The sequence below is a fragment of the Salmo trutta genome, chromosome 3, assembly GCF_901001165.1.
Source record: "Salmo trutta chromosome 3, fSalTru1.1, whole genome shotgun sequence".
In the NCBI taxonomy this organism is placed as follows: domain Eukaryota; kingdom Metazoa; phylum Chordata; class Actinopteri; order Salmoniformes; family Salmonidae; genus Salmo; species Salmo trutta.
In genome coordinates, this window is record NC_042959.1 from 51596942 (window position 1) to 51614088 (window position 17147).

The 17147-nt window shown below is 40.9% G+C and overlaps 2 protein-coding genes across 3 annotated transcripts in view; both read left to right on the top strand.

The window, feature by feature from the left end:
- Nucleotides 1–1714: 1714 nt before the first annotated feature.
- Nucleotides 1715–4204, top strand: sostdc1a (sclerostin domain containing 1a). The gene is made up of 2 exons (XM_029738737.1): nt 1715–2118; nt 3183–4204. Exons 1-2 carry the CDS (start codon nt 1911–1913, stop codon nt 3629–3631), a joined length of 657 nt encoding a protein of 218 aa, XP_029594597.1. The 5' UTR covers nt 1715–1910; the 3' UTR covers nt 3632–4204.
- Nucleotides 4205–4956: 752 nt separating this feature from the next.
- crppa (CDP-L-ribitol pyrophosphorylase A) overlaps nt 4957–17147 on the top strand; it is a 34650-nt gene continuing 22459 nt past the window's right edge. The window contains exons 1-6 of one of the 2 annotated variants that reach the window (XM_029738739.1): nt 4957–5369; nt 5873–6149; nt 6963–7112; nt 13802–13906; nt 14229–14274; nt 14981–15078. In XM_029738739.1, coding sequence (XP_029594599.1) covers nt 5161–5369; nt 5873–6149; nt 6963–7112; nt 13802–13906; nt 14229–14274; nt 14981–15078 — 885 coding nt within the window. In that variant the 5' untranslated portion in view covers nt 4957–5160. Of the gene's footprint in view, nt 5370–5582; nt 5674–5872; nt 6150–6962; nt 7113–13801; nt 13907–14228; nt 14275–14980; nt 15079–17147 lie in introns of those variants that run through there. The other variant, XM_029738740.1, reaches the window with a different exon arrangement.

Below are 17147 nucleotides of genomic sequence, written 5' to 3' on the forward strand. Positions count from 1 at the left end.
CTTCAACAATGGCAACGACTGGTCAGTAGATGGCATACTATCTCTACCTAGTGTATTGACTGTAGGGTGACAAAGGCTCAGAATGACATAGGTTTTCCCTATATTGCATGCATTTATTTCATTACATTATCGTGGGCCTGTTATTGAACTGTAGCCCAAGTTCACAATTCTATTCTTCACAGTAAATTGGGATATTTCACAATTTTGACATAATAATTCTTATCGATAATAATACACAATTGGGGAAAGGAAATCACTAGCTTGAATCTGGTGGCTAAAGGCAAATCCGAGAACAGCTCTCTCTAGAATAAGACACAAATCCATTGTCTGCATTTATACACTGGGCTTCCTTGGGGATTCATAGTAAATTCTACGCACCCATGAACTTTTTTTCTCTTGGCTTTGTTCCCATGTTATGCATTCCTTTTGTCCCTCTCTAGTCCCCCCATCCCCCCTCCTATTACTACATGAGGGTCCTTCCTGCTAATACGCACACTCCTGTCATGTTGCTTGTCAATATGTTAATAACTCACTGTGTGTGTGTGTGTGTGTGTGTGTGTGTGTGTGTGTGTGTGTGTGTGTGTGTGTAATTTGTAAGTCGCTCTGGATAAGAGCGTCTGCTAAATGACGTAAATGTAAATGTGTGTGTGTGTGTGGGATTGTGTGCCTGTCCCTTTACTTCCCACAGGATTATGTCACCTGATCTACTCCTACATGTCACCGTCTCCATGGTCTGGACACATACAGACGGTGCTATCTCAGCTTTCTGCTCCTTTAGATGGGAGAAACATGACAGTGGCATATCGTATGAACTTCTGCATCATTCACCCCATCACCTAAAGGACTGTAGATGGGAAAGCCATCCATGTATTACTAGTCTTCTGGGATAAAATGGTTTGATTGTCTTTATTTTGTGATCGGAAGTGAGGTAGGTGAAATACCTATTTAGTGAAATATGCCTTGCATGTAAGTAAAAAGAGACAAGGCCATTAGTTACAAAACCAACAAGAGTATACAAATATATTATGGCTTCACCTTTACATGTATTCAGGCAGATATTATATCACAAGATACAGTACATCTGATTTGCTTTCAATGCTTTGTGGTATTCTACACAGGAGGAAGGAGGCCCCTATATTTAAGGTTCACATGATAATGACACTGAACAAAAGTGTATCAGATTTCATTCACATGAGCAACAATTAGTGTCTATGTGTGACACTTCTTTTCAAATCTGGAAGACAAGGCAGAAGTGAATGCTCCCACAGAAGTAATTATGTCTCTCCTTGCCATGAGTAGCACACACACAAAGACTCCAGTTAGTCTTGGCACTCCAATCATTAGGTATAAAAATGACATGGGGATTGAGAGGTCGAGAGGAAGAGAACGACAGAGACCGAAAGCAAATTACACAAACCGTATCAGCTTTCACTTTTTGAATTAAGAGAGTAGGTGAGACTGCATGTCAGAACATGGAAGATGATTAAATGAGGGAATATGAAAAATAACATTTAACAGAAGAAGAACACATTATTGCAGAGACCAAAAGTGGAGGCTCTTCTAATATTTTGAATAGATTAAATGTGATGAATAGATTGCGATCTGAAGAAGCACAAATGACTCAATAGCACCAAATCCCATCAATTGGAGAGACAGGAAAAGGATCACTCCAGATGTTGTAGACGCGCTGGCTCTGTAGCGCACACACAAATGGGCGTGGTTATTCAGTTACGCCCAGCCTTCAGTCAAGAGACCCCATGATGTGCACCTGAGCGGTTGCCAAAACAAGACTCGGACAGGCCTATATAAAACAAGCTCAGAACGTAGTATCTCTGCCGCAGACATCAGAGGCACAGAAATCAATTTAGCTGACACGGGATCTGCTTATTCCCTACATCCCCAGAAGCAATATGCACTTGAGCGCATACAAGTTGTGCCACCTGGTATTCTTGTTTTGTATTCTTGTGAGGAGTTGCCAGGCGTTCAAGAATGATGCTACGGAGATCCTATACTCGCACGTGGGTACTCCTGTGCAGGATGCCCCGAGCAATGCCTCTTTAAATCGTGCAAGAAACGGCGGGAGAGGCGCGGGAAATACTGCTGGGAACGATAGAGCTGGTGAGTATTGTTCAGTATTCTTTCTCAAATCATTGAGAAATTGTGCTTTAAGGTTTTTAACTATTTCTCTTTGGTTTTTAACTTTTGTAAATGTTTTTTTTTACATTTTAAGACAAGTGCATAGACATATTTATTCCAGCACAAGCAGGTTTATAGAATTAGGTTGTTGAGATTGTGTTCTCTAAATTATAAATGATAATATACTACAGTCTTAATGTAAAAATGTAACTGCTAAAACTACAACCAGCTTATATATATATATATATATATATATATATAATTTCATAGTACAATAGACATGGATATGATCAGCTCTGGTCAGTAGCTAAGTAGTGACAGTATCAGATGCCCCAACTGAGTGAGACCAGGCAAAACTTGGCACTATGATCTTCAATACACACACTCCTGGCAGGCGTCCAAGCAGGGCAGTAAAGATGAGTCACACAGGGCAGCCAGGCTAGTGTTTGGGGAGTGATCGTGTGTCAGCGCCACTGAATGGAGGTGTGTTCCTATACACAGGAAGTCTGTGATTCTGCCGCTGTTTGACTTGAGCTCTCTTAAGGACCCCGAGCATGAAGGAGAGAAAGGGAGCCTCTCCTCTCTTCATTCATCAAACTCTGTCATAGAGAAGGGGGCACATTGTCACAGAGGTGTATGGCAGTCTGTGAATGGTGCCCTGGCTTGGATTACAGGGTGAGTGAGGAGCTGTAGCCTGGAGCAGAACCGTGCTGATTGTCCTACCAGTTGCCTGTTGATAATCCTATAGGAAAGCCAGCTCCATTGACTTAGCTCAGAACACTAAAGCCCTTCCTCTCATGCAAGAGCAATGCACCATTTCCTCTCTACAAGCCAGTAATCGGTATAGGCTTTAGTCTGTGCCAAAAACCTCCAAATTAACTAAATAGACGGCTGTGTTTGTAAGGTTTTCTGATCGAAAACCCTTTATGTTACCTGCAGTAGAATTTAAAGTGAAACCAAGTAGTTTGGGGCCACAAAAGGACAGTTTAATCTAGATGTCACTAGATGTTTGATTCTCATCGTTTTTCTGTTTCTCTCTCTTACAGATCAGAGACGCCAAGTTGGCTGTAGAGAGCTGAGGTCCACCAAGTACATCTCTGATGGCCAATGCACAAGCATCAACCCCATAAAGGAGCTAGTATGTGCTGGTGAGTGCCTCCCCGCTCAGATGCTTCCCAACTGGATCGGCGGCGGCTACGGCAGAAAGTTCTGGAGCCGGAGGAACAATCAGGACTGGCGCTGCGTCAACGACAAGACGCGCACCCAACGCATCCAGCTGCAGTGCCAGGATGGCAGCACAAGAACATACAAAATCACCGTGGTCACCTCGTGCAAGTGTAAGAGGTACTCCCGGCTACACAATGAGTCGAGCCATATGAAGTTTGAGGAGCCTGCCTTGTCTCGGCCCCAGCTTCTCCACAAACACAAAGCCAAAGCCAAAAGGAGGCTAGGGAAGATCAAGCTAAACGAGAATTGGCATGAAGCAGAGCCCTAAGGCAGGACTGCAGAATCCCTCAGTGACTGTGTTCTTGGATGATCTTTTATTGGGACTGGCTTGTTGTGAGGAGGACCACTGAAAGTGACTTTGTAAAAGCGAATTGCATTGGTTGCTTGCTACATCTGAGGACCAATGGGCACCATTGAATCATTAGCTAATAAGATCAAATGAACCTAAATGGGGTCATCATGACCAATAGAACTGTCTGGAACTTTAAGATAATTCGCATCATTCAAGTTCTTGTATGACAATGTAAACCTGCTCTTCACTCCATTATACAAACACAGTTTTACAGCCAATATAATGTAATAAAAGAAGCTCTGCATGAAAAGGGGTTTCCCATCACAAAAGCACCACAAATACACAATGTAAATATGTGTACATATATAGTATGATATCACATGTCCTCTGAAGTATGGTAACATATGTATAAACATTTTCTATAAGATGTATATGTTGTATTGCTATTCATTTGATAAACCTTTTAATATGCGTCACACATGTTTAGCAAAAAGCTGTCATTGCTCATGTTTTCATTTGAAAAAAGAATAAATGTTAACATAAATTTCACCTTATTGTATGTTGATTCTTACATTAGAGATCTAATTTGCCACTTTTAAAATAGAATATTACCCAGTATTATTGTTCCCCCTGCAATTATTTTATGTCCTAAGGGCCATTTTCAAGTTCTTGTTTCATTGATGTAAATCCATGTTCTGTGGTAGGCTACTTACACAAAGTAATTTAGTTTTAAACATATCTTGGGTGGCAGCGCATGTCGACCACCTACAAATATGTAGGCCTACCCCAAATTGCTCTATGGAACACTAGGTGGCATTTCAATGTTGAAGCATGTAGGTCAAGTAATCCCATATAGTATAGGCCTACACATACAATTACCATATCACACTAGTTGTACTTCTGCACCAGATCAAGCAAGCTTGAATAAATAAATTAGTATAGCAGGTAGCCTGGCGGTTAAGAGCGTTGGGCCAGTAACTGAAAGGCTGCTGGTTCGAAACCCTGAGCTGACTAGGTGAAAAATCTGTCAATGTGCCCTTGAGCAAGATACTTAACCCTAATTGCTCCGTAAATCACTCTGGATAAGAGCATCTGCTAAATGACCAAAATGTAAATGTGTGCTCAATTGCATCAAGCAGTCAAAATTAAAAAGGCATGAAAGCATGCAGAATAAGCAAAATTGTCATAAAAAAACAAAAATACATAGTAGATGTGATGATAGGTGATATTGAAATCTTGAGACCTCAGCAAAGACCCCACAGATAACATTAGTGACGTATAGCTGGTATGGGGCGTCCTTGACAGTGCGCAAGCGCAATGTAGCAGGATACAATGTAGCAGGATACAAATCGAATCAATCACTGGTTTACGCGACTCCGCCCATAAAGGAATGAATGAAACTGTATATGGGGATACCGATAGGACGTATTCGTGACATCACTGTTAGTCCGTTTTAACTTCAAATGACTCAATTGCCCTGAAGCACGCAAGAGGAAACGGGCGACATGGACAGGCCTGTTGAACCAGGACATTTCTCAGCATGCGAAGCCCGGTTGGACAAGCACATGGCGGGACTTTGCAGCGTGGATTTCCCGGTAGCTGTGGTTCTTCCAGCCGGTGGCAGTGGAGAAAGAACGGGGCTACTGACACCCAAACAGTTCTGCACGTTTCTCAACAGACCTCTGATAAGCTACACAATTCAAACTTTCGAGAGGTAACACCTGAAGTGTCGAGTGTTTGCATGCAAAAACATATGTCCCGTTTGGAATACTGTAGTTTTATGGCCCTGCCCCTTAATCTTGTCACTGCGCAAGACAGTAGCCACATGTAAACAAACCATTTCACTGGGGTTTTACGCTCTTTTATGTTATCGTTGAATAAATGTAAGGTTTTGTAATGTCTCATTACCCCATTTAATAGATCTTTACTGAATCCATCAGGTCACACGTTACACTTTTGAGTCTTTCTACAACTTCCAACAACGTCCAAAATAGCCTACTTGTTCTTGATACTACGAGGTATTTTTGTTTCATACTGACCATTTCAGTGGAATTCTGTTGAAATAATGAATGCAAATAATTGCACCCAAATGTGTTATGCATGGTAATATCACAAGTCATGACACAAGTAATGAAACAAATATACTCAACAAGAATATGTTCTAACCACAGTGCGAAATGTGTTGACTTACGACTACACACACTGTTTCTTTGACAGAGTGCCATGGATCCAAAGCATTGTCGTGGTGGTTGCCAAGGAGAGCTTAGATTTGATGATGGACATTATCCATCGCTTCCACCACAGAAATGTCCTAGTGGTACATGGCGGATCTACTCGCCACAGATCTATATTCAATGGGGTCCGGGCCCTCAGTGAGGGAGAGGATGGTACGGCCCGCGTTAAACCAAAGGTGGTCATCATCCATGATGCAGTGCGGCCCTTTGTGGAAGAGGACTTCCTCCTCAAGATAACAATGGCTGCCAAAGAACAAGGGGTTTGTACATATTCAAAGTCCTCGATCTCTTCCAACGCAACACGGTCAGTGGAGCTCAGATGGAGCGATTCATTGCTCTCAACTGTAGCCATGTATACCTACTGTAAGCCAGGACAAATGAAAACCACATTGGCTGATATTAGTGGCTAAGGAAGACATTGATATGTTTAGATGGTGATTTATATTTTACTAGCTGTGACATGATATTGTTGAAGGCTGGTCACAAAAGTGAAAAGTGTGAGCAGGAGCTCTTTGACATTGGGCTGATGTGTGTGTGTGTGTGTGTGTGTGTGTGTGTGTGTGTGTGTGTGTGTGTGTGTGTGTGTGTGTGTGACTAACTCAAAGCCAGCAGTCTGGTCTTCATTAACTTGCCAGTATCCCCGATCATGATAAAATATCAGTCTCCTCCGAAGAGCATGAGATTCATTTTGATTTTAATAACATGTGTAACACATAACACGTGTTTGCTTTCATTCCATTTACTAGTCATTTTGCCCCCCCCCCCCATCTCATTGACTGTACTTGTTCTTGGCACAATGGGGATTTTCATCCTCAATCATGTCATGGTCACATGAAAGTACGATCTCAGGAATGTTGCTTATGAAGAACTTCCAATTATACAGGAAAAGCATTGTGTGCACAAGCTGTTGTTTAGCTGGGATTTATTGTTGTTATCCAGCCATGGTTAGAACAAGTGTGGTAAGCCTCAAGACACAATATGATCGGAACTATTTGTTACATTTTTGGATTGATGTGTGTATTTCCATAAAGAATAAGGAAGAATGACATTCCGTTCCATGTATTATTTTGCAGGCTGCTGGGGCTATCCGACCTCTGGTTTCCACAGTGATTGCTACCACATTGGAGGGCTACCTGGACCATTCTCTGGAGAGAACCAAGTACAGAGCCAGTGAGATGCCCCAGGGGTTCATCTATGATGTCATCTACCAGGCTTATCAGAGGGTAGGTACTTCTAGGCAGTTCTTGTACACAAAACATCACTTGTAGTCTACCCAAGGTCTAGTTAATAAAAACTGGTTGCCTGCTTTTGGGGCTATGTAAAAAGATAAATACATACCCCCGTGAACCCAGCCTGATCTCGCGATAACTCACAATCTGTTTCAATTAAACAGAACGTGAGTGCACCGGTCAGTCTGTTTGACCTGGCTAAAAAAGACTATGTTTACCGTGTACATTTGAATTAGGGATGTGACTGATAAAACAACAAACTATTGAATGATTTTCTTAAATAGAAATATGCCAACAAGGATGCATCTTGAAACAAAGTCCAAACCTAGCCTTGTACAGTAGTTAGTTCTCATGTTTACATAATGTTTTGTGAAGTTGTCTTCACCACTGGTCAGGGAAATTGAGAACCTTGGATGTCTGCAAAACCTTTTTCTAAATCGATCACTAGTCATGTCCTGCAGGTTTTGAATGTTCCCTCTCAATGTCAAATAATTGCTTTTAAAAGGTCCCCGGAATCACATAAAATGACCGTTGGAGAGAGATTTATGCTTGAGAAATAATAAACCCCAGCAATGCGACTAGATGACAAAAGACTTTATGATTCTCATACATCACACTCAGTCTTTACAGTCGTCCATTGTTCACCAGATGTGCTGGAACCTGCAGGGTTTCAAGCTGAAAAGTTTGTGGTGTGGGTGCCATCATTTTCACTACGGTGTGATTATGTCTGGGAAAGAAATGACACATTAATATACTCTGGCACTGCAGCATATCACTCTGTCGAACAAAAGAAAAATACCTCTTGGCTTTGGTAAAGGTAACGTAAAAATAACATTGAAGTAACGTGGTTACTACAGGTCTAACAGTCTGTGATTTTTCATCTTTTTTTAATTAACATGTGAGATGATTTGAACGTCCCAGAATACTTGCGAAATAATAAGGGAAATCATTTCACCTTTGGGTGATATCTCACAAAAACTAGAACAATTTTTTTTTCACAACATTTAATCATAGAGGGGTTTGGAGGAAGGTTTGTTGACCATATATTTGACATTTTTATTTTCAAGCATAATTCCAAACTAATTCTTTGAAGTTGGAATGTTTGAAATGTTGGCCTTACCCAGGCCTCCTTTAAGATTCCATAGTGATTCACCTGAAAGTGCTACAAAACATCGGTGTTATATGAAGCTTTACAGCTTGCTCTGTACTATGAGTAGTATTTTGATTTCAATAACAATTTTCTTACAATAGATTGCTTTTACTTATTACTTGTTATTTGGCTTTTTTTTATGCTGTCCATTCAGCACGAAGCTCCACTATAGGCCTATCAGATGAGCGAAGGTGTATATTTTCCTTTGGTACTTTTTTGCCGTTGTTTGGTCGATTTCGTTAGACTTAAATACTGTAGGTCGTTGAGGATAAGTAATTCCTTTGATTATATGCCGTTTATTTCAATGCATTATTATGTGTAGGATTGACCTGACAGTTTGCATTCGCGCTGCGGTCAGTTGCGGGGTTATTTGAACTTTGAGGTCGGCATTTGAAGTCGGCCTTGTTGTGACTTGATAGCCTACATATTAAAGACATTAAATACAGGCTATGTACTGTATCTTTTCGTAAAGCTGACAGAATGTTTATGGCCAATATTCCTTTGATGTGTTAGATTTATCAAGACATCATTTCGTTGTGATAAAATACACTTTTCCGTTTTGAATTGCATTTGTCAGATGTCAATTGTTTATATGTAACCACCACATATGTAATCACCACTTTATTTTAAGAATGGGAAATGTCAGAATAATAGTAGAGAGAATGATTTATTTCAGCTTTTATTTCTTTCATCACATTCCCAGTGGGTCAGAAGTTTACATACACTCAATTAGTATTTGGTAGCATAGCCTTTAAATTGTTTAACTTGGGTCAAACATTTCGGGTAGCCTTCTACAAGCTTCCCACAATAAGTTAGGTGAATTTTGGCCCATTCCTCCTGACAGAGCTGGTGCAACTGAGTCAGGTGTGTAGGTCTCCTTGCTCGCACACGCTTTTTCAGTTCTGCCCACAAATGTTCTATGGGATTGATGTCAGGTTTTGTGATGGCCACTCCAATACCTTGACTTTGTTGTACTTAAGCCATTTTGCCACAACTTTGGAAGTATGCTTGGGGTCATTGTCCATTTGGAAGACCCATTTGCGACCAAGCTTTAACTTCCTGACTGGTGTCTTGAGATGTTGCTTCAATATATCCACATAATTTTCATTCTTCATGATGCCATCTATTTTGTGAAGTGCACCAGTCCCTCCTGCAGCAAAGCACCCCCACAACATGATTATGCCACCCCCATGCTTCACGATTGGGATTCTTCGGCTTGCAAGATTCCCCTTCTTCCTCCAAACATAACGATGGACATTATGGCCAAACAGTTCTATTTTTGTTGAATCAGACCAGAGGACATTTCTCAAAAAAGTACGATCTTTGTCCCCATGTGCAGTTTCAAACCGTAGTCTGGCTTTTTTATGGTGGTTTTGGAGCAGTGGTTTCTTCCTTGCTGAGCGGCCTTTCAGGTTATGTCGATATAGGACTCGTTTTACTGTGGGTATAGATACTTTTGTACCTGTTTCCTCCAGCATCTTCACAAGGTCCTTTGCTGTTGTTCTGGGATTGATTTGCACTTTTCGCACCAAAGTACGTTCATCTCTAGGAGACCGACCGCGTCTCCTTCCTGAGCGGTATGACGGCTGCGTGGTCCCATGGTGTTTATACTAGCGTACTATTGTTTGTACAGATGAACGTGGTACCTTCAGGAGTTTGGAAATAGCTCCCTAGGATGAACCAGACTTGTGGAGGTCTACAATTTTTTTTCTGAGGTCTTGGCTGATTTCTTTAGATTTTCCCATGATGTCAAGCAAAGAGGCACTGAGTTTGAAGGTAGGCCTTGAAATACATCCACAGGTACACCTCCATTTGACTCAAATTATGTAAATTAGCCTATCAGAAGCTTCTAAAGCCATGACATAATTTTCTGGAATTTTCCAAGCTGTTTAAAGGCACAGTCAACTTAGTGTATGTAAAGTTCTGCTACACTGGAATTGTGATTAAGTGAAATAAATCTGTCTGTAAACAATTGTTTGAAAAATTACTTGTTTTTCCTAACCGACTTGCCAAAACTATAGTTTGTTAACAAGAAATGTGTGGAGTGGTTGGAAAAATGAGTTTTAATGACTCCAACCTAAATGTATTTATACGTCCGACTTTAACTGTATGTAATAATAAACAATAGGTTCAAAGGGTATGACATCATCATTGTGGGTGTGGCATCCTGTGTAATAACAGAGGCATAAAGGTAAATAAAATGACAGTGTTATGAGGTAGATAATGTTATAAAAAAAGGAAGAAAGGATATTCAGTGTCTCTTTACAATATATTTGTAATGGGATGTAATTGAAAATGACTAAGTGGTTTTTGTACTACAGTACTCACCTTGTTAAAATGTTGATAGTGTTCCATTATTTTTACAACACTTATTTTACCTGGTAAATTGACTGAGAACACATTCTCATTTACAGCAACAATCTGGGGAATACTTACAGGGGATGAATGAGCCAATTGGAAGCTGAGGATGATTAGGTGGCCATGATGACGTCCAGTTTGGGAATGTAGCCAGGACGCCGGGGTTAACACCCCTACTCTTACGATGAGAGCCATGGGATCTTTAGTGACCACAGAGAGTCAGGACACCTGTTTAATGCCTCATCCAAAAGACAGCACCCTATACAGGGCATTGTCCCCAATCACCAACCTGGGGCATTGGGATATTTTTTTTAGACTAGTGTAAAGAGTGCCTTATACTGGCCCTCCAACACCACATCCAGAATGATCTGGTCTCCCATCCAGGGACCGACCCTGCTTAGCATCAGAGGCAAGCCAGCAGTGGTATTTCAGGGTGGTATGCTGCTGCCAATTGCCTACTGTCAAACTGGGAGACCATGTTACTTTCGAACTGACACTCCCCTAGGTCATTTCCTTAACAGAAATCCATTTTCTAAATAGTTTAAAATGTTCCATTTAACTTTCCTTAAATCTGCTGTCGGCTAGCTTGCTAGAGAAAGCTAGCATAGCTTCATTTTACTTGGAAATATATGACCTCACCAACATTTAAAAACCCTAGCTATCTATATTCATAACCATACAGGTAGTGCCTTCAGAAATTGTTCACACCCATTGACCTTTTTCAAATTTTGTTGTGTTACAGCCTGAATTAAACATTTATTACATTTAGATTTTTTTGGTCACTGGCCTAGACACAATACCTCAATGTCAAAGTGGAATTATGTTTTTTGAAATGTTTACAAATAAGTAGAAAATAAAAAGCTGAAATGTCTTGTCAATAAGTATTCAACCCCTTTGTTATGGCAAGCCTAAGTAAAAATGTGCATAATAAATGGACTTACTCTGTGTGCAATAATAGTGTTTAACATGATTTTTGAATGACTACCTCATCTCTGTACCCCACACATACAATTTTCTTTAAGGTCCCTCAGTCGAGCAGTGAATTTTAAACACAGATTCAACCACAAAGACCACAGAGGTTTTCCAATGCCTCGCAAAGAAGGGCACCTATTAAAGAAAAAAAAGCAGACATGTAATATCCCTTTGAGCATAGTGAAGTTATTAATTAATGGTATTACAACATTTTAACACAGTAACTTGTTATGTTACTCCATTACTGATACAAATAATGCATTAGTGTAATGCAATACTTTTGTAACGCATTACCCCCAACACTGAAAATGTTTTGGTTTGCTACATTTTTCATTATATTTTTGAACATAATATACTCTACGGGCATTTCAAAGATCCAGAGTGGGATCTTTTCTACTGTTCGAGTTATGATCCAATTTGTAAGCATTACAAACAGTAAATTTGAAAATCGATTCAGAACAGTTGCCCTCTGCTGGTGATTTGCAGGATGTGCAATGATACAAGTAAAAGGAGGGCTGTGATTGGTTACATTTGCCTACTATGACAATTTCTCTGTATAAAATTGTCCATAACATTAAAACTAGCAGAGATCCCACTTTGGAACTTTGATATGCCTGTAGAGTATATTATGTTCAACAATATATTGAAACATTTGTCAAATCAAAAATTATATATTCTCTATATTCATGTTTCTATTTTAAATATTCATACATTAATGTAAGAAATTCATTATTCAAATCAAATTATTACTCATATTACAGAACCAGTGGTAAAGTTTCATATGAAACACATTTTTCTTTGTAGCACCTACAGATGAAACATTATGCCTGGGTGAGGCCATAATGTCACACTTCAATTCATTATTTCTCAATTGTGCTTTAAGATTCAAATCTCAACAATCCTTCCTCCAAAGGACCCTTCTATGGATTAAATGTTGTGAAAATCCTCCCAATACTTTTTTTTGTTCTTCTAGATTTGTGAGGAATCAGCCCTTTGACCAAAACCATAAATATGTGGATTCTTATCTTAAAACGTAGGCTTATAACTTTTACGTTGTAACATTTTCTGTCTATCACAAATCCGTCACTGCAGAAATTCACCATATTTATTTTTCAAACAGCCCAGATACTTCAGAGCCCTGCTATTTGAACTTTGGCTCGATTTAGATGGTGATGCAGATACCAGTGTTTTGAAGGACGTAGGAAGCCTTGACTAAGAGCTGAAGTATGGGTCTAATTGGAGCCCCATTTGTCTGCAGTTATTTTGGTTCCTGGCGCATATGAATTTTCGATTACCAGGGAGCCCTGTTGGTTTTGGATTTGACTCTCTGAAAATGAGAGCACATTCACTATGCAAGAGAAGCAGAGTGTCAAGTAGCATTTCACCGAAAATTAAGACAAATTTGTAGTGATGTAAGTGATTTGTGAAAACGAGAGGCTCTGGCGCGATGGGGAGTGCCCCACCCCCTCTCCGCTTGTGTCCATCGAAGTTGGGAAAGTGTAAGGTGTCTGTCAAGTTAGCACTGTAGGACATATTCCCCCCCAAATCTACGTGAGCCTCACATTTGTAGTTTGACATGCATTGAGTCTGGCAGAACTCTGGGCTGAAAAGACAAAGGGGAGACACACTATCCTGTCCCCAGTGCACGCCTTTGTACCGGGAGAAAACGCTACAGGTTCAATTACCACAGGACGCAGTTATATTTCTCCTGTAATTTCTCCTTCAGTTCCAGGGTCCTGAGAAAAAGGCCCTCTCTTTTATAACCCTGATAAAATATTGCCCGCATATTATCTCAGGTAGCATGAGTTACTGTGGTGGACTACAAAGGCTAAATCAAAGTATCTTAAAAGGCATGAGCTCATTGCTTATATCAGATGTTCAATGCAATGCGATCTACAGCAACGGCAATCTGATTCCAATGTGTTCTCACTGCACTGGGCCAAGGTGTTATGAACTCAACTCTCCTCTGATTTGGGGTGGCAGGTAGCCTAGTGGTTAAGAGCGTTGGGCCAATAACCGAAAGGTTGCTGGTTAGAGCCAACTAGGTGAAATATCTGTTTAGATGTAACTATGGTTGATGTGAGTTTGTGACCTATCCTTTGTTTGTCCCCAGAAGACTTGCTCAACTCTGTTTATGAAATGGGAGCTAACTCAGTTTACGCATCGTCAACAATCCCACGTCTCTTGTGTCCTGTCCTCATAGTGCAGTGAGTCGGACTTTGAGTTTGGCACCGAGTGCCTTCATCTGGCTCTGCAGTACTGTGGCACCAACGCCAAGCTCATCGAGGGCCCGCCAACCCTGTGGAAGGTGAGCCAGCCTGGGACACTAACTCAGTTTGGGACAATGCCTTTAAGCCTAAATTAGTCCATTGTCTTAGCTCTAATTGTATGCTTATTACTAGTTTGTTATACAGGGACAAGTATAGATTTGAATTCATACATTGTGTATTGTATTTAATACTATTTGATATGATGACTGAAAGCAAAGGGTTTTTATGGTTTTGATAGCGTTGAAGTAAGCCAGTAATGGAGGCCTATGAATCTAAATATATTTTCACTAAAATGAACAATGCTTTTTAGAGCAGGTGTGATGCTAACATGTTGTTAAACTAAGTTTATTTGTCCTGTAGGTGACCTACAAACGAGATCTGGCTGCAGCAGAGTCCATTGTCAAAGGTATGTGACTGTATCTGTATGTATTTTTATACACAGCTTATACTGTTATGTGCAATATTTACACGATCGTTGTTTGCCTCCGACAGAAAAACCACGTACTTTATAGACCTAATGTACGTTAGCACTATTTTCTATACAACAAAAGTGATGTAAAGGTGTTTTTTTTTCTCCCTGTGTGAGACAATGCCAGTTTAGAATGGAATAGAGTGATGTCGACGAGAAATAGAATAGCCTTTTATTGTTCTCCCAGGAAGATATTCTATGAAGTCTTGTTTAGGTTTGTCAGAAAGTAAGGGAGGGTGTTTGCAGTCTGGGATGTGAACGCCACCCATACAAGTCAGGGCAGGGTAGAGCCATCATGGTCTCTACACAGTCAGGGAAACATTCATAAAGTCATCAGTCCCACTCTTTACCTCTGTACGCACCTGGGCCGTCCAACTGGATTATGACATATTGAGCATAGTAATTATACCACGAGAGCTTTGTGTGTGAATGAATTCATTGTTAGTGTGTGTTGGGAGCATATGCAAGAATACATCTTCGTGTGTGTGTGTGTGTCTTTGGCACATCACTTCCCCACGTAAATCAAGTTGAATCCCGAGTGGTGGTGATTTTAAATGAATTCTCACAATGTTTAAAGATTATTATCATTGCTAAGTAATGGAGATTTGCAGCAAAAGTGGTCAAAGTACACTTTCTTTTTCAGAGACTCTCTCCCAGTCGGCCTGTGTTGTCACAGGTGGCTCTGCACAGGCTACAGAGCTGGCCAACGCTCTGCAGAGGAGCATGAGCGCTTTGGACATGGTATGGTGATGATTATGATGATGATGATTATGATTACAATTACAATGTTTGTGAGATTTTACATTCGATCATCACATTGATGTTTCTTCCACCCCTCCAACAACCCCCCCCCCCCCTCTCCCAGACCATGTGAGCTCCGCTTGGGTGGGCCCTGGTTAGACTTGCCATCTGCTGTTAGACCTATAATGGAGCTTGTCTGAAGGCTTCCACACCCTCCTCCCTCCATCCCCCCCTCTGCCTCTCCACCTCCCCGGCATGACGGAAAGCAGATGGCAGTCATGTAGTTCATGCCATGGGAATGATCTGATTAATTGAGTGTTCAGCGATGACTCCTCACTACCACCCTTCGCCCGTCATGTTGAATGGCTCCCTGTTTCCTCATACTGTCCCTGTATGACATGTCTCTCATTCATTCTCAGTCATGGTGAAGGGGTCACAGGTTGCCATATCGTCCCCACAAATCACATTGCACTTCTCCATTCTCATTCGTTTTAAAATAGACAGGCCTCCCACCATACCGTCCCCACATTGCCGCCGAGAGTCTCTTCCTTCCTGCGTATGTCGGAAAGTGTGTATACATCCTCCCTCAGTAGTTGATAACAGAGGGGGGAAATGCACGGTGGGTGAAATGTTTTGGTGATACAGGGAAAGCACCGACAGCTCATCCTCCTGTGAAGCAGTGCCAAGCTCTTCATCAGGTGGTACGCGTCAAACAGGCAGCGGATCTAGCTGCCGTGGTGCTAGGCAGACCCCTGGGATGTACTGTATGGGATCCTAGGAACCTAAGGCTTTGGCTTTGATTGGAACCACTGTTCCCTGTACTCGGGTGGCCAGTGGGGTCGTGTTGTGGTGCACGCGTGTCTGGGACCAGATACATCCTTCCCAGGGGTTCGAGCGAGATGAAAGGAGAGAAAATGGAGGAGGCGGAATTAGCTTTGTGATCAGTGCCATTAATGAATCTAATACAGGGGATAAGGGAGGTAGAGCCTGAGCTGAGCTGGAGATTGGAGGCGAGCAGACAGTGTAGTGTGTGTGCAGGTGGAGGATTTTGCAGCGTGTGTGTGTTATTGTGGGGAGAATATGATTAGGGGATTCTCCTAGCAGGATGAATATGGATGTGATCCCATAATCATAGTGGAAGATACAAAATATACATTAAATTGTATTAATATGTAATATATTATAAACAATGTTCTCGTTAGCGCTTTTATTTCTTGTTCTGGCACGATGTTGGTCAAATAAAATGTATTTTTTGTAGGTTTATAGAAGTATTTGTCTCAGTAACCCCAGATCACTTGTCCTTTAACAGATATTCCCTGACGTTATTCAAGCAAACAGCTTTTATTCATTATTCTTTTGATTAATAAGTAAACCTATTAGTGCCACGTTTATTTCAGTCTCCTGAGACAAATGAATTGGAATTTAACCACTAAAACATAATTCTGACATTTACATTAGAGCTGCAACTGAAACATCTGCATCTTTTTTAAAAATGTAGGCTCTGAGTCAATTTTTGTCAGAGCCCAATCTAATAGCCATTAACGTCATGATAGGAAGGGAGGATCTGATGAAGGGAGAACACCTCCATCCCTCCTTATCTCTAACATTTTCAGCTTAGCATACGATAGTATTTCATATTCACTCAAGATTAAATACAGTCTTGGAACACATGAATTACATCACTCCTTTTTCCAAAATATTAACCTTGACCTACTAGATATTTAGTCATGGACACAGCCAGATAGAGGAACAGCTAAGGCTAGGCTGGGACAAAGCTCACTGAACTACACTTTGAGCGCTATATTCAAATCATGTCTATCCTTTCTCTTGGTCTGAGTTTCTCAGCATTTCAAACAAGCAACTCATAGCTTGAAAAAGTAATAGGTAACACTTTATTTTAAGCTGGGACTTGGTATTTATATGGTTTTACTAGGAAACAATGTGGTAACATCTTACCACTTTCTGAATTGAAACTCATAGTTTGGGGCAGTTCTCTTTTTTCCTCTGGCAGCCTGGAACTTGATTTCTGCCTCGGTCACGGACTCTCTGGTGTGTCCTGTAGTTGGTCC